Raw genomic sequence first — 21,441 nt, 5'->3', positions numbered from 1 at the left:
GCACACTTAGTGCCAAATGATCAATTTTTTTTTACACTTAGTACTCATTACCAATTTCACTTCGCACACTTAGTGCTCATCTCAAGCTTACTACCATTTTGAATATATATACACATACTTATACCACAATCGGCTAGATCAAATAAATGTATATATATATATCACCTTCGGTGATATCAAACCATACATATGTATTCACTTTTGATTATACCAAACTACACATATATAATTATATACTTCCATTGAATTCATGAATTACATTATAATTAAATTCAATCAACTCAATTGCTTAAAACTTACCTCGATTATCGACGGATTAAGTTTCTCGGCTATTCAATTAATTTCGCTTTTCTCTTATCCGCTTCCGATCTCCTCGTTTCTTGATCTAATTAAAATTTCAATTTCAACTCATTCAATTTAATTTATAAACAAATCAATTCTTACAATAATCAAACACCAACTGTTATTTTCTAACACATTCAACAAAGAACTAAAGCATTTCTTCATATCAACCTCATGACCGAACATTTAATGTTCAACAATTAGGAAAATAAATTCATGGGTTATGATCAAAAGACAACTAACATCTCAAAAATGCAACCAATACACAAATCATACATACCTTCTAATATGCATATCAAAATAACTCCAACCATGATCGGATATAACCGAACTTAAACATGAAAATTAAGCCATTTCGAACTCTTATACTAAATCAATACATACCAAAAGCTAATTTTGCATATCCATCAACTCGAACCTAAAACCATAACCGAATACTCAAGTACATATTATCTATTCTATTATTACAATTTATGCATATGTGGCTAAAACAAATTGAACCATTTTGAACACAAATATCAACTAAAAATACAACCATTTCACATGTTTATTATTATGCTTATAATTACATATTTTCAATATAAGCTAAATCATGACCGAATTATCACTATAAGTGACAACATTAACAAACCATTTCCAAAACATATAACACCTTCAAAGACATCCATACAACCCATAGCCAAATGCATCATTTCAAATCAATAACAAAAATTAAGTGATGGGCTATGAAAGGAGCTTAGCAATTAACTCAATTTCACATAAATTATCAAGAAATAAAATCAAACATACCTCCAATTAGGAACATCAAGGCCGAATATCCAAGAACCCTTTTGTTTTGCTTGTTCTTTTGTTTTATTAAATATTATATTACTAACATGGAATCATATAATATTCATTAGGTTATTATTTTACAATACAAAATACATATTTTTCCTGTCAACTTTCATCATTGTCGTCCATTAATCTAATAGTGGTCCATTTGACATGCAAGTCCTCCTTGTTATATACCATGCATTATTCGGTCCTCTAAATTCTTCCTATCATATTTTTAAGTTTTAACACACAAGTCCTTTTTAGCTATTTCCACATTCAAATGACAAAGTTAAGACACGATACTTTCACACATACACTTTCACATATAATAAGCGTAGAATACAACATTTAATTATTTTTATGACTCGGTTTTGTGGTCCCGAAACTACTTTTCGACTGGGGTCAAATTAGGGTTGTCACACTTTCTCATTTTTCTTTTTCGATAACGTTTCCGGTGCTACGTTGGCTACATAAAATTTAACATTTAAAATTATCAATATATGTTATTTAATAACACACTCTTTATTTTTCCATGTAACTTCTACTATATTTCCAATTAGGTCCTACCACCATAACCATTCTTTTTCTTCAAATAACCTTATAAATTTCATTTTATACCTACTTTAAACAAGTTTCAACTCTTAATATTCAATATAAAACATTAATTTTACCATTTAGATAATTTAGTCCCTACTATGACAAAACTTATATCTCTCTTTACAAATTAATCTTTCTCCCACTTCCAACTTGAATTTCTATCAAATTAACACTTAATTCATCAATTCATACAACTTAATCAACATGTAAAAATTCATTAACTTTCTAAATTTCAACATAACTCAAGTAGTATTTCTTCCTAGGATTTCATAGACGCCAAAATTACAAGAAAAGGGACCAAATTAACTTACCAATCAAGCTTTAAACCTTAGAACCCTAATTTCTCCTTTTTCTTTTTCTTTCCTTTCCTTTCCCCTGTTATTTCATGCCTTCTATCCTCTTTATATTTCTTTCTTTTCTTTTATTTCTTTTATTATTATAATATATATTATTATATTATTAAGTTATAATTATTATTTCTTAAATAATAAGTAAATACTTATTTATACATACATTTGTACCAATCACAATAATGCAAACGCACTTATACATACCACACACTTGTCACATAAGGCTTATTTACTAATTTAATCTCTTGACTTTTCTATAGTTTATATTAAACTTTTATATTTTATTCAATTTAGTCCATATACTAAATTAACCTTAATTAAGCTAAATTTACTAAATTAAAATCTAATTAACCTTTCATTTAACTTTGTAAATATTTCTAATAAATATTTACGAATCAAATTTTCAATATCAAAGACCCGAAACTCAATTTTTCGATGACCTTAAAATTCAGGTTGTTACATCGAGACTAAATCAGAAACTCAAAAAAAAATTCGCAAAATTTCAAAATTTTTCCTTAATGCATGGTACACACACCCGTGTGGCTAAGGGACACTCCTGTGTGGCCTTATGACATGCCCGTGCTTCAAGCCGTCTCTTACCCCGTGTAACTCTCCGACTTATGTCACACGACTAGCCATACGCCCGTGTGCTAGGCCATGTGCCTCACACGGTTGAGACATACGCCCGTGTCTCTGCTCGTGTGCTCAATTTTGAGCATTCTGTTTCTAATTTTTAAGATGCAAGGGACACACGGCCAGACTACACGCCGATGTGCATGGCCTTGTGTTACACACGGCTAAGAAACACACCCGTGTGGACAAAAATAGGTCATTTTAAGGCCACTTTTCTCACCCTTTACACAATCAACCTGCACACAACACTCTCATATTCCAATATAGTCCAACCAAGCAACCAATTCAAGCCAAAACATGCATTAAATATGATATAACATCACAAACACATCAGTTTCTAATATATACATACACATTTAAGTCTCACAACCGCAATTCAAATTGTTTCATTATCAAACTATCCCTATACATACCATATAAACCAAAAGATGTATAACAAAATCTACCGGAGCAATCTGGATAGTGTGACCCGATGTATTGATCCTATCCTCCGAACTCACGTCAATCTACAAGGAACAAACATTAAGCACACAAGAGTAAGCTTATAGAAGCTTAGTAAGTTCATATGCTTAAAAAGTAAACCTTACCGAACATACTATAATAAATCACTAAACAAGCAATTCATTAACATTCCCTGCCATTCACAATTTCAAATGACGAATTCACTTGATTGAGCTCAATATTAATGATTGCTTAAATTCTACCACTTTAATCCATATAACACTTACCAATCTTTGTCAAATTAGAGAACGTCTTACGGATTTGAGTACATCGTTTACTTGATACCATGGTCCAACTATGGTCTTATACGTACATTGCCATGGCCCTGCCATGGTCTTACACTCATATTGCCATAACCCAGTTATGGTCTTATCATCAATATGCCATAGCCCGGCTATGGTCTTATACGTATTCACATATACTGCCATGGTCTAACCATGGTCTTACGTTCACAGTGCCATAACTCAGTTATGGTCTTTTCACTAAAATGCCATAGCCCAACTATGGTCTTACATTTAAACATTGTCATGGTCCAACCATGGTCTTATTTGTCAATTAGTTATATGTCACTGAACGATTATACTCAATCCTGTATTCCACTTAATTTGAACTTTCAATTCGATTTTCATTTTATTATGATATTCATAATTCAATATCAAAGGTGTAAAAAAATACAATATATCATTTCTAATTTAACAATTATTCATAAAATTCAACCATATGAACTTACTTGGGCAAATTTGTAGAATTTGTAGAAACTCAAGAACTAATCTGTTACTTTCTCTTTTCCACGTTTATCTTTGGTTTCTTGATCTATAATATAAAATTTTCTAATCATTAACATCTAATTCAATTCTAATTCACTTCACAATTTATACCTTTCAATTTTTAAAATTACACATTTACCCCAAATTTTAAAATTTTTACAATTTAGTCACTGTTCAATTAACTCATCAATTGAGCTAATTTTTTTTATCAATTAACACTTTATCTAATCATTTTAAGCTACCACCTTTGATATTCAGAATTTCAACACCAAATCCTAATTCTTAACTTTTTCACAATTAGGTCCTAAAACCAATTTCTATCAAAATCACTTAATAAAATCATAATATAAAAAAATTAGAGCGTCAAATCCATGTTTATTCATCATAAATTTCCAGCATTCATCCATGGTGACTTTTAAAATCACTCATAGAATCAAAAACTAATGAGTTAAATAGTTGGACCTAGTTGTAAAAGTATCAAAATCACAAAAATTATAAGAAAAGAGCAAGTATTGAACTTACTTGGAACAAAAATATGAAAATCAGCTTAAGAAATCTTCCTATGGTGTTTTGCTGAAGTTTTAGAATAAAATTCTATAGATTTCTCATGAAGTTTCAATTTTTAAGTTTAAATTTACAAAATTTCCAATTTTGTTCCTTGTTCACACTATCCTTGTAAATTTTTATACACACACGCCGTCCAAACCATTTCCCATATGTCTAATTCTATTTAGTCCTCCATTAATCATTATTTGAGCTATTTAATCATCTTAACAAGTTTTGCACCTTTCTCAATTTAGTCTTTTTTAATTAATTAACTATCAAAACGTTAGAATTTTCTAACGAAACTTTAATACTAATTCACTAACACTCCTTAAATATTTATAAAAATATTTACGGCTTGGTTTATAAAATCGAGGTCTCGGTACCTAGTTTTCAACCTAATTTACCTAATAAATTCTTTTAATTCACAAAATTCATTAATTTAAAAATATTTCTAAAATCACATTTGACTCATAAATATTAATTTATTAAATTTTTGGACTCACTCATTGGATTTTGTGATCTTGAATCACTATTTTGGACATCACTGAAAATTAGGTTGTTACATTTAGGTCCAACTTGCAGCCCCGGCCTATATTGGTCATGTGCCAAAAACCTACTTCCCTCAAATAATTTTCAATTAACGATGATGGAGGACTATTTAGATTACGAATACAACATTGTAACACTCGATCTACCGACTATTATAAAAAATATTAATTAAATTATAAAAATGAAATAAAAAATTAAATAATATTAAAAAAATGAAATTAACCATTACCATTTTCATTTGATTGACGGAGATATGTTTATCATCTAGATGAATTAATTGCTGAACCATTGCTAACATGATTAAATTTCTTAGAAATTATAAGTAAATAAAAAATACTAATTTAGACTAAAATAAAAATTTAGAGAGCATTGAAAGCTTTTTTGTTAAATTTAGAGAGAAGTTTGGAATTTTGTGTTAAAAAATGGGTTGGGGGTTTTATACTTTTTTTTCTTGAACGTTGCCTAATGGTTAGATTTTTAAACGGCTGTTGAAGGTGACCATTGGGGAACTACATAGTCAAAAGCATGTCCTCGTTAGCGCTTTTTACTAAATCGTGTCCATGTCAGCGCGCTTTTACCTGACACAAGAAAAAAAAGGTTGACATGAAAGCGTTTTTCTAGGATATCCATTGAAAATGCGTTTACATCAGCACGTTTTTGAGTTTTCGATCTATACCCAACATTATTTTTAGAAAATGCCCATTTTCGTAATAATTTCAAAAATTGGCCTTTATTGGTACTAAACTCATTGATACATCAAATTTTATATAAATATAAATAATTATGGAATGAGAGAGAGACGCATGTATATAAAGTTATATTATAAAGTTAAGTTTCGTGGTTTTGTACAGAATTCAATGTAGCAAAATATGGATTTGATTGTACTAAAATCCATTATCCTCCTATATATAATTTAGAGAAAGATGGACTTGAAAAATTGAGTTGGATCCAAAATTAACTCCAAAATCAACCATTATTCAAATACTTAATAAAAACCCAACATAAAATATCTATTACTGTTACAAACAAACAATATAATTTATTTAAGGGTGTACTTGAATCAAGTTGAATAAAAAATTTAAAATTCCATTCGAATTCCATCAAGTTTTAACTTTTAAATTTGAATTGAAGTTCAGATAGAAATTATTATCTTGTTCTCATTTAAGATAAAAATTTATTATCTTTTCTCAATTAAGTTAAATCTGATTATTTATGCTCAAATTTGATACAACAATCACGAAATCAAATTACAATTATATTTGAACGGAAAAATGAGTTATATTTAGATTAGTTAATGGATGGGATCACCCGTCCAGGCCTAAAGACTTGCTTAGAAAATGAGCTTAGACACAAAAATAAGGTCTATTTTCTAAACAAATCGGGCCTCAGATAAGATTTTTTTGCCTACACTCAACCCAAATTTGCATTTTTTTCAGTGTTATTTTGCTTCTGTACAATGTTGCTATTATATTGCTACTATTTTGTTATTATTATTATTTAGATATTGCATGGCTCTTGCTTTATTATTAATTTTGTTATTATTTTAAAAACATTTGCCTGGTAAGTTACAACTATCTTAATATTATTTAAGTATGAATAATTTCTTTTAATGGATTTTCAATTTGTCAGGAAATTTTTATTTTAATGTTTTTATTATATTTGAAATATTATTTTTTTTAAATTACACAAAAAGTTAATACAAACGGGTTGAACTCGAGTTTAATATTTTTTTTATTTGAACTGAATTTAAACAAAATTTTAAACCTAATTTTCAAATCAAACCATACCCAAACCTAAAATTTTTACTTTAACCCAACCGTAGCCTTACCCATATAAATTCTAGCTATATCTAACCCTACAAACATTATCAGTACTGTTGCGTATTAAGGCAAGAAAAGCATCAAGGCATTGACTTGAGTTCATGCTTTTTGTATTTATGCTTTATTATTTTTATTTATTATAAATATCCTTGAAATATATACAAAAATATAAAAGAAAATCGCGTATTAAACTTTTCCTTCGCTTTGACTATGATGCAAATTCATAAATCTATCAAAAATTATATAATATAAATTATTATCAAATACAATATATAATACTCACAGAGGCAGGAGAATACAACTCAAATAAATAATCTAAATAAATTTAAGTCGGTGGTTGAATTTAATCCGGTCAGAAATCAGTTAGTGATTTTTTAGAATTTCAATTATCGGTTAATTCGGTTTGAAATCGAATAATTAACTGAAATATTTGTTGTTTTTAAGACTTATGTAGTGTTTCTAATATCACATTTATTGTTATCATCTCCATTTAAAGTTTTTTAAATTGTTAAATAAAAGAAAATAGATATTAGTATTGTATTTTTTATATGTTTTATACTTATTTTAACCAAAAAAATAAAAACATATAAATTTCGGTTAATTCGGTTAATCGATCGAATTAACCAAAATATTTTGATTTGGTTAATCTATTTGAAAAAAAAATTCGATTCGATTAACAATTAAAATTTTTTACATTTTAAGTAATTTAATTTGAATATTAACCGAACCGAAAGAGATAGGTTTCTTGTTTAACTTTTGCAATTAAATGAAAAGAAAATGTGTTTATTATAATAATTAAAATTTCTATTTTTATATTAAAAAAATAACAATTTGATTAAAAATAAATTCATTTACGTTCAAATATTGTAACTTTTAATTTATAAAGTCTAAATAAATTCAAAACTACAAACCAAATAAGACATATATTTTTCCGAAAATCATTACTATTATTTATTATATTTCCAAATTATCAATTTACTTAATTATATATATATATTTAAAAAAAAAGGAAAATGGTTACTTTACGGTTGACAACAGAGAAAATCTATCCCGGAGGTTTGTGGTTCGGCAATCGGCATCTACTTTAAGATATTCTCGTTCCTTATCGTAACGTAACAGATCTCCCCCTATACTTTTCTTTATTTTCTCCCTTGCCCCAATACTTTTCTCATTTTTTTCACTCTCATCCTTATAGTTTTCTTATTTTCCATTTGATTATCAAGGCAATGACACTCATAATTTGCCATGGTGTGCTCATTATGTTGATGTCAGCAAAGTGGGGCTTGACTTTTTACATTCAACATTAATTTATTTTTATTTTAATTTTCCTCCCTATAAAAGTTTAATTTATATTTTAAATTAATCAATCAACATCAATTTTTAAATTATATTAATTTCATATTATAATTTAAGAGATTCACTTATACTAATATAAAATTAAAATGTTTTTATATTTTTTTCAAAATTAAAATAGTTTTTTAATATTTATATAATTATTATATTCATCGATATTTTTTTTAGTAGAAAAGGATAACATTAAACGATTACATTAGATAAAATTATAATCAAGAGAAAATAAACATGTAACTATCTTTTCTCAACAAGTTCATGATCGAAGTCGTTGGAAATCTAAATAAATAAATAGATAAAAGGACTAATATTTAATTTTGATAGTGAGACATAAGGGAATTGATTCAAATTTCATTAACTTATTATAATTAATTACTAGATTAATTTAGATCAAATAAAAGAGATTGAGTAATTATTCAATGTATGTAATTAAATCAATTTTTTTGTGGGTAAAAATCTAATTAAATTCATTTATAATTAAAATTAAAGTAATATTCATAGACAAATTTTTGCACCCAACATAAAAAAAAAGTTGAAAATTTAAAATATTCTTTTTGCACCCAAAATATATTTGCTATATTATTTTCATAAATTTTAAATATATTGTATTCTACGATAGGTCTTCAAAATGATCAAAATTCAAAAACAACTCAAATTAGCAGATAACCTATCAACCAAATCCATTTGACCGAGAAGAACCTAATTGAGCACTTCAGAAAACATTGTCCACTGATCTGAAATTTATCCGTTTTGCTTTGCTTACACCGCAATTAACATTTAACATAGAAAGCAAAGAACCGTCTTTTCTTCTCCCCTGTATTCTTCCTCTCTGTTAAAAAAGGTCAAACCCAACCACCGCAAAAAAAAAAAGAAGAAAAAAAATCATTTCCGGTGACCGTCAAGCTGTGAAATACTGCCTTTCTGTTATTAACCTCTTATGCTATTGCCGATCGTTTTAAATTTCCCGGTAACGCCCCGGTGGCCGGCAAAAGAAACTAATTTTGGATTATTTCCTGACTATGAAGAGCAACGGCAACATCGGAAACAACAAAGGCTCAAATATTATCAATAACAGAACTAACAGTCATAATAATAATCGTTATTTGCCGATTTCTTTGAAATTTATATCTTCCTGCATAAAAACAGCCTCTTCTGGTGTCCGGTCAGCTAGTGCCTCTGTTGCCGCTTCTATTTCTGGAGACAGTCACGAACTCCAAAAGGACCAGGTTTTCTATTTTAAATCTTCTAATTATTGATTATAACCTTAATTAATTTAATCTTTGTTGATTTAGGGTTTTATTTGCGATAAATAAGCTCCTTTTTAGTTCATTTTGTTTTCTGATTGCTCAAAAAAATATCAGATGTGGATAAATTAGGTTATTTATTTATTTATTTCTTAAAATTAAAATAAAATTACTTATTCTAGTGAATCAGGGCTTTGCGAAGTGTAATGCGCAGCTAAATAGTTCATTTCTTTGCGAATTTATTTTTGAACTTAATTTATTTTCGAGTATTTGCTAAAATTCAAGTTGGATTGTTGAAAATCGTTAGAAATCTGTTCTTTTTTTTTTCCTTAAAAAAATCACTATATATAACTATTGGCTTTTTAGTGGCCATTGAATGGACATTGCATTATTTGTGAAGAAAATGATGTTTTCCTTTTATGAATTTTATTAAAATGAATGAAGTTGTGAATAATTTATTTAATGAATGTAAATGAATGACGGTTCATTATACAATTTTTTGGTCAGAAATGATTCAATGATGTCTTAGAGACTTGAGGAAAGTTAAGCTTTTTGGTAGACTTGATTATTCATCAATTATACTGATGCTGTAATAATGTTTATCCCTTGTTATTTTAGAGTTTTGTAAGTCTGTAATGCCCAAATTACGATTTAAATCAAAATCATCATAAATGCTCAGCACTTGGATCCATTATTTTGCAGTAATAATGATGATAATTAATCATTTTCTTGACCCATTTATGGTTGCAGCTCTGTGAAAATGGGTTAGGTTATAAATGTTGCAATGGTGACTGTATGAGTTTAGCTATTTGTGTGAGAACCGTACTGTGTTTCAGAGAGTACCAGAAGTAGTTTATTGTAAGACTTAAATCTTGATTTGCTATTTACTGCCAATTCTGTTTGATTAACTTTAGTAATATGGGGATTTTAGTTCCTTGAAGGTCAAAATGGAAATTCAACTATTGAATGCTGTTGTATTGTATGCAAGTTGTTTCAGTTGCCTATAATTTTGATGGCAATGACTCCTTGTAAAGGATGAGGGCAATTGTTTAGCCCTAATCCTATGAAGGCATGGGTAAATGCGATATGCAAATATAAATTTATTTGTGACTCTGTAATGTAGCTTGCCATGGTCTTACTTCTTTTGATTACTTGAATAACTTTGTGCATTTGCCTTGGAATTCTTGTGTTGCATAACTTGTTGATACACTGTTTGCTATCTTTTTGGAATTCTTTGTAAAATAGGTGCTCTGGACTTCCTTTGACAGACTAGAGCTTGGTCCATCATCTTTTGAACGAGTTCTCTTACTTGGATACTCCAATGGCTTTCAAGTTCTTGATGTTGAAGATGCCTCTAATGTCAACGAACTTGTTTCAAGGCGTGATGATCCAGTCACATTTTTACAAATGCAGCCACTTCCTGAAAAGTCAGAGGGTCATGAAGGATTTAGAGCATCGCATCCTTTACTTTTGGTTGTTGCCTGTGATGAGTCAAAGGGCTCAGGTTTGATGCGTACTGGAAGAGATGGATTGACTAGAGATGGTTTTGATGGGCCTCAAACTGGAAATGTTCTTATCTCTCCTACTGCTGTTCGGTTCTATTCACTAAGGTCTCATAATTATGTCCATGTACTAAGATTTCGGTCTACTGTGTATACAGTTAGATGCAGTCCTCGAATAATTGCTGTGGGGCTTGCAACACAAGTAAGAATTAACATATGTTTTTTTTCTTCTCTTCCTTGAACTTAGTCTTAGACAGCTAATATTTTAACATTTGTTATAGACAAGTCCCGACGGATTAAACAATTTTTATCCTCCTCTTTCCTCTCTATGCTTGCTCTAGTTTAATGCACAACTGAAAAAAAGCAGATTACTAGTGTTTTATCAAATAGTTTAGATACAATCCTTATTTCATATTTTTGACCTACTATTTAATTTAGCCAAACAATTTAAACCGTGCTAATTTCTTTTATTGTTTGGCAGATATACTGCTTCGATGCTCTCACTCTTGAAAACAAATTTAGCATCCTCACCTATCCTGTCCCTCAAGCAGGTGGCCAAGGAATGGTTGGGATTAGTATTGGATACGGACCCATGGCAGTGGGTCCCAGATGGTTAGCTTACGCTTCAAACAATCCATTGCAGTCCAACACAGGTCGGCTGAGTCCACAGAACCTTAGTCCTTCTCCTGGTGTTAGTCCATCAACTTCACCCAGCAGTGGGAGTCTTGTGGCTCGATATGCCATGGAATCTAGTAAGCAATTAGCTGCAGGGCTAATCAATCTGGGTGACATGGGTTACAGAACTTTATCAAAATACTATCAAGATCTTACTCCTGATGGTTCTGGTTCTCCTGTATCTTCACATTCAGGCTGGAAAGTTGGTCGGGCTGCTTCGCATGCTGCAGAGACTGATATTGCTGGGACGGTTAGTTTTTGATGTATTTTAGAAGCAAATTTCAGTCTTTTGTTAGAGTGCCTGAGATAAGTACATGATCATTGAACATTAATTCCCCCTTGATGTGGAATGTGTCTATCTTATCTTTTGCTACATGTTTGGATTTTCTTTTCTTTTTTTAATTATGTGAGATCCATGCTTGAGGTCGAATTTCTCAGTGAGGTGTCAGATGAGATGATATTGCTCATTAGTTCTTAGAAGTATTGAATATCAGAGGCATTAAAATTTGACCTGCTAATTATAAACAATGAAGACTTGAGTGTATTTTTTTAGGATTTTCTTTATATGATTCATTGCAGGTTGTTGTTAAAGATTATGTTACCAGGGCTGTTATATCACAGTTCAGGGCTCATACTAGTCCAATTTCTGCTCTATGTTTTGATCCGAGTGGGACTCTTCTAGTTACAGCCTCTATACATGGAAACAACATAAATATTTTTCGGATCATGCCATCCTCAACAAAGAATGGATCTGGCTCTCAAAGCTATGATTGGAGTTCATCACATGTGCATCTTTACAAGCTCCATCGCGGGATGACGTCAGCTGTATGTCTTTGCTCCTTCTACCTTTAAAGGAACTCTTGTGTTTTACGTATATTTATAATTTGCTGTTGTTTTGTTTAATTTTGCAGGTGATTCAAGATATTTGTTTTAGTCCTTTCAGTCAGTGGATTGCCATTGTCTCATCTCGGGGTACTTGCCATATTTTTGTTCTTTCCCCATTTGGTGGTGAGAATGTTCTCCAAATTCAGAATTCTCATGTAGATGGGCCTATCTTATCACCAGCTGTATCTCTCCCTTGGTGGTCCACTCCATCTTTCGTGATATACTCTCAAACATTTTCTATACCACCACCAACTGTAACCCTCTCTGTTGTTAGCAGAATAAAAAATGGTAACTCATGGCTTAATACAGTTACCAATGCTGCATCTTCTGTCGCTGGAAAGGCCTCGTTCCCCTCTGGTGCTTTTTCTGCTGTTTTTCATAACTCTTTACCTAATGATGTGCAACAAGCTCAAATGAAAACTAATATTTTGGAGCACCTATTAGTTTACACTCCTTCTGGTCATGTTGTTCAATATAAGCTATTGCCTTCATTTAGGGGAGAGGCTGGTGAAAATGCTTCAAGAATTGGACCAGGCTCTGCTCCTCAGGTACAAGATGAGGAATTACGGGTGAAAGTTGAAACTATGCAATTGCAAGCATGGGATGTATGCCGAAGAACAGATTGGCCAGAAAGAGAAGAATGTCTTTCTGGAATGACTCATGGAAGAAAAGAAGCATTAGAGATGAAGGTGGATGGTTCTGATTCTGAAAATAATGATGCTGGGCACAATGACCTGTCAAAGGCCCAAGACCGGTCTCACTTGTATCTTTCTAATGCAGAAGTGCAGATAAGCTCCGGAAGGATACCAGTCTGGCAGAATTCTAAGGTAGAGTTTTTATAGGATCATAAGATACTCTTGCTCATTGCCCATTTCACTTACATATGATATGTATTTCGTAGGTATCATTCTATACAATGAGTCCTGTGGGGTTTGAGGAGCAAAAATTCACTGCTGATCAATCTGGTGGAGAAATTGAATTAGAACAGATGCCTGCTCATGAGGTTGAAATTAGACAGAAGGATTTGTTGCCTGTTTTTGAGCATTTTCACAGGCTTCAATCTGAATGGAACAGGTAATTTCCATGTCCTTTTACATTGTGCCTGCTGGTTTTGATTATTCACGTCCCTTATTTTTATATTGAAGAGAGGTTTAGGATGGTCTGACCTGGTGCAAAACGGTTGTTATTATGAATTTTCCTTCACACTGTTGCCATTTGTTTTTTCAGAGGATTTGGCGGAGAAAAATATCCTGTGTCTTCTGAAGATGCCAAAGCAAGATTCTCTCAAGTCACTGTTATTTCTCACTCTAAGTTGATGTCACCTAGCTCAGTTGAAAACTCAGATAGTGGTACAACAATATTTTGAATTTTAAATGTCGTCCAATATACTCAAGTATCAAACTGGATTTATGCTTTGTGTTTTTACCAGGATCAACAAGGAGTTCGTATCCTTCTGGCATTCAATCTGGAAAGGATGATGATGGAGTAAAAGGACAAAATTCTGTTTTGGCATCAACTATGCTTAACCAGGGCAATCTGAACAAAGATGCTGGTTCAGCTTCGTTCAATCAATCAAAAGTGGGTGTTTGTCACATTGAAGATACTAACTCAACTAATAGTATGTCTTCCTTAACAAGTGGCTCCTTATCTGGTGGAAGAACTGTTGCAAAGGAGGTTCAGTTTCCAAACAGTGACGGAACCAGTGACGTTTCAAACACAAGTTCTAATCGATCTGATTTGAGTATGAACATGCTAGATGAGGGTCCAGTAAATGAGTCTCAGGATTTTGAGCAATTTTTTCAAGAAGAGTACTGCAAAGCATTACCCTTAAGTGCATGTTCTGAACCAAAGAAGGTTATTACTGATGTTGACAACAGCATCAGTCCTTGTGATAGAGAAAAATCTGAGGAAGAAGTTGACAATGATGATATGCTCGGGGGTGTTTTTGCCTTCTCCGAGGAAGGTAAGTATCTAAAGGCATTATATAATTGTTTGTACTTATATATGATGCATCATAGTCTGGAAATCCTAGCTTCTAAAATTCTGCTTCTTCCATATAAACATACAAACCAACTTTGAATCGTGTACTGATTCTAAGACCTTTTCGAAATCATCATTTCATTTTGTGATATGTTGACTTAATGAGTGCTTGATTCCTTCATGATCATTTGTATTGTGAACTTTCAGGTTCTTTTGGTTAAAACGTCAGCCTTGTTGGGGGTTCACACACTAATCAGAAGTGTGATTTGATGATTTTAAAAAGCTACTGACTGATTTATTCAGGTAATATAATATGATGACTACTGGCTTTATTGTGCTGCCAAGTGCAAATTCCTCTGGTTTCTTCCGTCCTAATGTACATTTTGTAAATTTTATATTTGATAAATCCAAATGATTTGTGAGGACATTTACTTTCTGTGCTGTGTAACATTATTCATTCTTCAAAGTACAAAAAAAAAAGAAAAAAAGGGGGGAAAATGAATTACAGAAGTTGTGTTCTTTTTAGGTTTAAGTTCTATTTGTATAAGCCATCTGATGCCTCTAGATTTTCTTGAAATGTCTTTTCATGATAGGAGATGTTACAAACTGGACATTTTGAAAATGATTATATAAATTAACTAGGTTAAATCTTGAGTCTTTTCTCTTTACTTCTTGTGAAGGTTTAGATCAGTCTTCAATGTCCATAATATAAGAGACCATTTATTGTCTTAAGCTATTTCAAAATCTGCTACACAGCTTTCAGCAACAAAGAAATCATCAAAGCTGATCTTATGCCCTTCTCAAGATTTCTCGTTTCAAGAATAAGCCAAAAGTTGATACCAGAGTAAAATAAAATGAAACAGTACATTGATTATATATACACGGTAGAGCTCTTTGATCATTAACTTCTGCCATGTTCTGTTCATTTACAGAACTTTGGATACCCAAAAGCATCCTGCCATGAAGCTTACATTTATGTAAGATTTGATAGAATTCGTGTATGTTAAAATTTGTGACTAAGTTGTTAAAATTCAAATATGAACAGAGAGACATTTAGTTATATTACATTATGTTTTGGGTGCTTGCATTTATGACATGAAATCTGCCATGGAAATTGGCCCCCACTACCTAGATGCCCTTCCCATCAAAGGAGCTAGGGAGAGAGTGGTCCCTTGAACTATAACCAGTCACTGAGATAATCTTCCATCATACCATCCGTATCCATTGAGTGAAATGTGAAATCTCTCACCAAAATCTACAGTCTCTTATGCTGCATATGCATGCACTTCACTTGGGGACTTTTAGCCAACTTTATAAGGGACACATAGGCACCTTGTGAGTATGGAGATTGGAGCCATTTTTGTTGTCCTATGTGGGGGTCCCTTTTTAAGTGCTTGATTTGTCTCAATCCAACATACTATTCAATTTGTCACTCTAGGTTCCTTATATCTAGCATTAACCCAATTCAAATTCTTCTATTTACTCCATCATTTATCATATAGAAATATGTTCACAATTATAACGATGAATGTCATTTTTTAAAAGTGATTTTATGAAACAATTAAATTAATATCCGAATATAATACAAAGTAAGTTAGCTAATTTTTCTTCAAATTCATTTAATTAGGATAATTTTGGAAAGCAGATAATACAAAGTAAGTTTTCTAATTTTTCTTCAAATTCATTTAATTAGGATAATTTTAGAAAGCTGGGGTGGTCTTGAAAAGGGCAATCATGTGTGCATCTATAAAAGCTTGATATGCCTAAAAAATCTTCCCCTTTATTTCTCATTATTATTTTCTTCCTTACCTAGTATATATATATAGAAATATAAAAGATGAAACATTTCAACATCACAAATAATAATTAATAGAAAGATGATTAAAGATGGTATAAGAAAGATAACCTTTACAGAGTAAAAGCCAAAAAAGCAAAAGATTTTAAAAGCAAATACTTTGTGGACTCCAAATCATATGAAATATATTAACCAATGAGACAACAACATTACATCCCACAACTGTGGAATGAAGAGCAAAAACCTGATAAAATTCGTTTGGACGAATATTGACATCACATATAATTATATATCAATTAAGGGGAAAGAGTAGGAAGAAACATAAAGAATATGGGGGAGTAGGTAAGATGAATGGATATGCTTATGTACTAAAACTTACCCACTTGATTTTTTTACACCTACTCATGGATTCAAGTTTAGGTAAGAATTTTGATCTTGTTACTATAATATTTTTTATTTAAATCTTATTTTAAATATTAATATTTTTGAATAACTGAGTAAAGGAAGAAGTTTCCAATATTATGAAATTGAGAGAATTGTAGTAAGAAGAAGAGGGAAGTATCAAGAGTAAATAAAAATAGGACAATTTATTTATTTTTACTTGAAATACAATAAGTTTATACATGCTTTTTATTTACCAATTTCCACTATCGTGGGTTATAAAATAATGAATAAGAGAATTAAAAGACACCCTATAAATTCTTTAGGGGTTACAAAAAAAAATTCTCGAGGATTTTCGAAGTTGTAGGACATCCTTTTATCAATAGATTTACAACATTTTTCTTTAAATGTCCTTAAAACCTTGTTACAAGAAATTCTGAGGGATAAAAACTTAATGCAGAAAAAAGAATGCATAATTTTCTTTTATAAGTTATCTTGTTAAAAACCTTTATCAGGAAAAGAGTACACATGTTTTAGACTCCCGGCCCCTAATGTCAACATCACATTACATATTTGAGTCGATGCATTCAAATCTTGTATACTAGACTACCAATCTTTCAAACGTTTTGTTTGGCAATGCCTTAATAAAAAAATCTACCAAATTATCACTAAAACGAATTTGTTGATACAGTGATATAACAAGGAGGAGATATGGAGAAGAGAGTGGTGGTTGTTGCAGAGGCTGGTTCACTCAGTCAAGGCAGAGAGATGGAAGTTAGAAAGAATGAAGGTAAGGAGAGTGTTAAGGTTAAAAGCTGAAGATGAGTTAACAGAGTATAAGCTTGGTATTCTTGGATAGTCAATCATCTCTTCCTCATTCTCGGAGGTATTTATAATCGAGAGTCCAGTGTAAGATGATATTAATGTGTTGGACTTGCCATTTAGTTATCATTACGGAACTCATGGGCAGACTTTTTTGATAACATGATTTCTATCTTTTATATATTCAATCTACAGGTTAATAACGCATTACAAAATTAAAAGAAAAATGAAAGGATTCAACTTTTTATTAAAACTATAATAAATTTATACATACTCTCTATTTATACTATCTTTATTACCATAAGTTACAAAAATATAAGTAAAAAAAATTAAAACATCTTATAATTTTTTTAGAGTTAATATAAATAAAATCTTAGGGAGCTGCACAATTTTAGCTATTGCAATAGTTTTTAATCTTTTAAAGAGTGCTTTTATCATCCCTTTATTTATTTTTATTTATTTTTGGAAAAGACTAAACCAATACACAAAATAGCTCTAATGCAAAACATGGAACATTGTAACATGGTTTTCACATTACCTTTTTCAATGTCCTGTAATTAATCTTGTGGGACAAAGTCCTCATTCCAAAGCGATAAATCAACCCTTTTCTTGCACCCTCATCAATCCATTCTCTCAAACTTTATCCAATCTCCCATCCTGCAATAACAATTTATTTGGTCCCATTTTTACTTTAAATATCGATTCTAGATTTAATTGGTTCATATTGATTCCCGATTTAATTAGTCATTTCAGTTCGATTTAAATAATATTGTTAAAAGGTAAATTAAAAATTTTATCCATTTTTACTATAAAAAATTAGTATAATTAACAAAAAAAATTAATCATAAAAATAGATGAAATATTTAACAGAAAAATTATCCGGGATAAAATATAATCTCTCTTAATATTAAAATTATGATACTTTTACATTTATATTATATGATAAATTTTTTATATTATATTCATATGTTATAATGGTAATTTGTTGGATATTAGTCGATGAACTTAAGGAGGAGTTGTTGAGACAATAAACAATTGAAGGAACTACTGGTATAAAGATAAAGAAAGAAAGAAACGGCAATAATTGATCAAAGGGAGAAAAAGAAGTTGGGAAGGTGAATGGTAAATGGCATCAAGTTTTGTATCTTTTGATACTTTAAATATTCATACATACAGATGTATATCATATACATGTTTATATATAAATTCAGTTTTCAACATGGTCATCATTAATAGTGAGATTTTCCCAGAGGGGACTGGAGAGAGTGAAGCAAAAATAATAAGAGAGAGAGAGAGAAACAGGAAAAGTGTGACTTTACATAGTCCACTTCCACCTCCTAACACTATAATATCCAGTTTTCCACTCATTTTAATCCAATGACATGATATATATTTTATACATATAATTCTTAAAAAGAAAAGCTGCAATGGATTTGATTCAGTTGCAAAGGCAACTAGTTGACTACAGAACCTCACTCTACCATGAGGTTAGTTCTGTTTGTTGGTAGTCTTAGCAGACTGTTTGGCATTCAAGAAAATCTGGGTTTAATGTTCCTCCCCCCCCCCAAAATCATTTTATGTTTTCTCTAACCCCCATTTCTTGTTTTATTATTAGGGTTTTCTGGATGAACAATTCACCCAACTTCAGTCACTCCAAGATGAAAATAACCCAGATTTTGTTGTGGAAGTAGTGTCTCTTTTCTTTGAAGATTCTGAAAGACTTCTTAATGAACTGAGTAAAGCACTGTGAGTGAGGATCAAGACCCTATTTTCTACCATGCTTTTACTCTTTAATGTAATTTGATTATGATTACTCCTGATGTTTAAATTTAGAGAGCAGCAGATCATAGATTTCAAAAGGATGGATGCTCAGGTTCACCAGTTGAAAGGTAGCAGCTCCAGGTAATACTATTTACCTCACATAAGCTTTTTCTTTCTATTTTGGGTTAATCTCATTTGCCACCACTTGACCATGAATTTATTAACATTCTTAATTGTCTAGCAAGCTGTGAATCCCATTCATATTGATTCATTTCCATGGCTAAAATGTTGTGAAATGAACAGCATTGGTGCTCACAGAGTTCAGAAACTCTGCATCGTCTTCCGGAACTATTGCGAAGCTCACAACGTGGAAGGGTGAGTCGAATTTATGCCTTGGATCATTACATTTGATTATATATCCAGTGAAATCTTGATGTCTTACATTAATATATAGATGTCTTAAATGTCTGCAACAAGTGAAGCATGAGTATGGCATTATTAAAACCAAGCTTGAATCTATGTTCCAGGTAAAATTAGGACCAATCTTGTATCAATGTTCCAACTTAGTCTTGAGAATTGACTCTCCCTTTTGTTTTTTTGAATGCCAGCTTGAACAACAAATCTTGAATGCTGGTGGCTCAATCCCTGTGTAATTCTAAAAGGACCTATGTGCAGAGAATGGGGATTTTGGGTATGGTATCTACTTCTGAGCTTAAAAGCTTGTATCATAACGAATCTTGTGAATTCCAATAATTATCAATCTATTTAGGAATAACAAGCTCTTCTTCTCTTTTCAACTCTGTACTAAACCAGACATTGTTCAGACATGTCTGGTATTATCACTGCTGCGTTTTAATCAAGGCCAACATAGCTCCTAATGATGCAAGTGCCAATTTTCATATTAGACCCTAAATATGGATATACATGCAACAAATTCGATCAACTAGCTTAACCACCACCATGTATGAAGATGGGGAGATCTTCCAACCACATATTGATCACCGACTGTGTCTCATTGACGTACTTTATTGATTAATTGACGTTTATAGCTTAAATTATTTTTGTTCTGAAGTTAGTAGGTTAGTAGGTTAGTTAAACCATTAAGTCTATTTTTTCAAAGTTTAATTCTTAAATTGATACCTAATTTTTTTAAGTCACAAGTAATACCTAAACTAATAATTTTATCCATTTTACCTCAAAATTTTATATTAAAAAACTCCAATAATAGACTACCACGTCATATAAATTTTTAAAAACAATTTCTTACTTTTTTTCTTTTATATAATTTTTCAATTTATTTTCTTTTTTTTATAATATCTGGAAAGTTAGCAATATTCGAAATTTATTCTCTCAAGGTTGAGAAGACAACGAATAATTTTTATTTTCAAACTTGACTGCCTATTACTCGACTTGACGAGATCTAAAAAGTTCTTTCATCAATTAAAACAAGTGTTTTTAGAGTCAAACGGGATTTGACCGGTTGAACTAGTTCGATTGGGAATCGGTCGAGTATTGTTTTGGAGATAGGGGCTGATCTGATTAACGCGCGAACCAAATTGGTTGTACGAAGCACTCTTTTTTAAATATTTTTTATTTTTAAATAATTTATTTGATTGAATCAAATAAATCAATCAAACCGAGAACTAGAGGCCTGGTTAGTTTAACTATCGATTTGGTTTTAAAAACCTTGATTGACTAACGGTCGAACTAATAAAGATACCAACTTGAGAAAAAAAAGTAGTTTAGGTACCATTTTTGACAAAAAAAATGGTTAAATACTAAAATGAGAAAAATGACATAATTTAGGTACGGTTTGTAGGTTGGACTAATGAACCTACCAATTTGGAGAGAGAAAATAGTTTAGATACTATTTATGACCCCAAAAAAATTAAGTACCAAATTGAAAAAAAAAAGGTTTGTGATTCAAACCATTAAATATTGATATGATTTATGAAAAATATATTCGATTAAATATATATATATGTAAAAAACTTCAAATATATATAAACGTATGAGTTAATTGCATCTAACATCTTCAAATTATGACCCTTATTTTAAATTGGTTCCTAAATTTTAAACATTCTAATTATATATCTAAATTGTTTATATTATATCAATTAAGTCATTC

The 21,441-nt window shown here is 30.9% G+C and overlaps 2 protein-coding genes across 3 annotated transcripts; both read left to right on the top strand.

Annotated features, from left to right (window-relative positions):
* Nucleotides 1-8,875: 8,875 nt before the first annotated feature.
* Nucleotides 8,876-15,064, top strand: LOC107893265 (autophagy-related protein 18h). Of its 2 annotated transcripts, XM_041085546.1 has the most exons (10): nucleotides 8,914-9,494; nucleotides 10,758-11,216; nucleotides 11,496-11,766; nucleotides 11,884-11,939; nucleotides 12,269-12,514; nucleotides 12,601-13,401; nucleotides 13,476-13,648; nucleotides 13,802-13,923; nucleotides 14,004-14,537; nucleotides 14,762-15,064. In XM_041085546.1, exons 1-10 carry the CDS (start codon nucleotides 9,288-9,290, stop codon nucleotides 14,773-14,775), a joined length of 2,883 nt encoding a protein of 960 aa, XP_040941480.1. In that variant the 5' UTR covers nucleotides 8,914-9,287; the 3' UTR covers nucleotides 14,776-15,064. The 2 variants fall into 2 exon arrangements, with proteins under 2 accessions (XP_016673694.2, XP_040941480.1); XM_016818205.2 differs by having other exon boundaries at nucleotides 8,876-9,494; nucleotides 11,496-11,939.
* Nucleotides 15,065-18,685: 3,621 nt separating this feature from the next.
* LOC107894790 (histidine-containing phosphotransfer protein 1) lies at nucleotides 18,686-20,191 on the top strand. The gene is made up of 6 exons (XM_016820005.2): nucleotides 18,686-19,039; nucleotides 19,168-19,298; nucleotides 19,386-19,454; nucleotides 19,617-19,688; nucleotides 19,768-19,840; nucleotides 19,922-20,191. The coding sequence occupies exons 1-6, from the start codon at nucleotides 18,980-18,982 to the stop codon at nucleotides 19,964-19,966; spliced, it is 450 nt and encodes a 149-aa protein (XP_016675494.1). The 5' UTR covers nucleotides 18,686-18,979; the 3' UTR covers nucleotides 19,967-20,191.
* Nucleotides 20,192-21,441: the final 1,250 nt, after the last annotated feature.

This window comes from Gossypium hirsutum, chromosome A13 (genome assembly GCF_007990345.1).
Source record: "Gossypium hirsutum isolate 1008001.06 chromosome A13, Gossypium_hirsutum_v2.1, whole genome shotgun sequence".
NCBI lineage: Eukaryota > Viridiplantae > Streptophyta > Magnoliopsida > Malvales > Malvaceae > Gossypium > Gossypium hirsutum.
Note: the sequence above shows the minus strand (reverse complement) of the source record. Positions and strands in the feature narration are given on the sequence as shown.

Bases quoted from the DNA above. Each gene is read 5' to 3' on its own strand.
- LOC107894790 (XM_016820005.2), top strand. From the start codon at position 18,980: ATGGATTTGATTCAGTTGCAAAGGCAACTAGTTGACTACAGAACCTCA. The intron at 19,040-19,167 runs GTTAGTTCTGTT...TTTTATTATTAG, and splicing joins GAACCTCACTCTACCATGAG to GGTTTTCTGGATGAACAATT. The intron at 19,689-19,767 runs GTGAGTCGAATT...ATTAATATATAG, and splicing joins GAAGCTCACAACGTGGAAGG to ATGTCTTAAATGTCTGCAAC.
- LOC107893265 (XM_016818205.2), top strand. From the start codon at position 9,288: ATGAAGAGCAACGGCAACATCGGAAACAACAAAGGCTCAAATATTATC. The intron at 13,649-13,801 runs GTAATTTCCATG...TTGTTTTTTCAG, and splicing joins CTTCAATCTGAATGGAACAG to AGGATTTGGCGGAGAAAAAT. The intron at 13,924-14,003 runs GTACAACAATAT...TGTTTTTACCAG, and splicing joins AGTTGAAAACTCAGATAGTG to GATCAACAAGGAGTTCGTAT.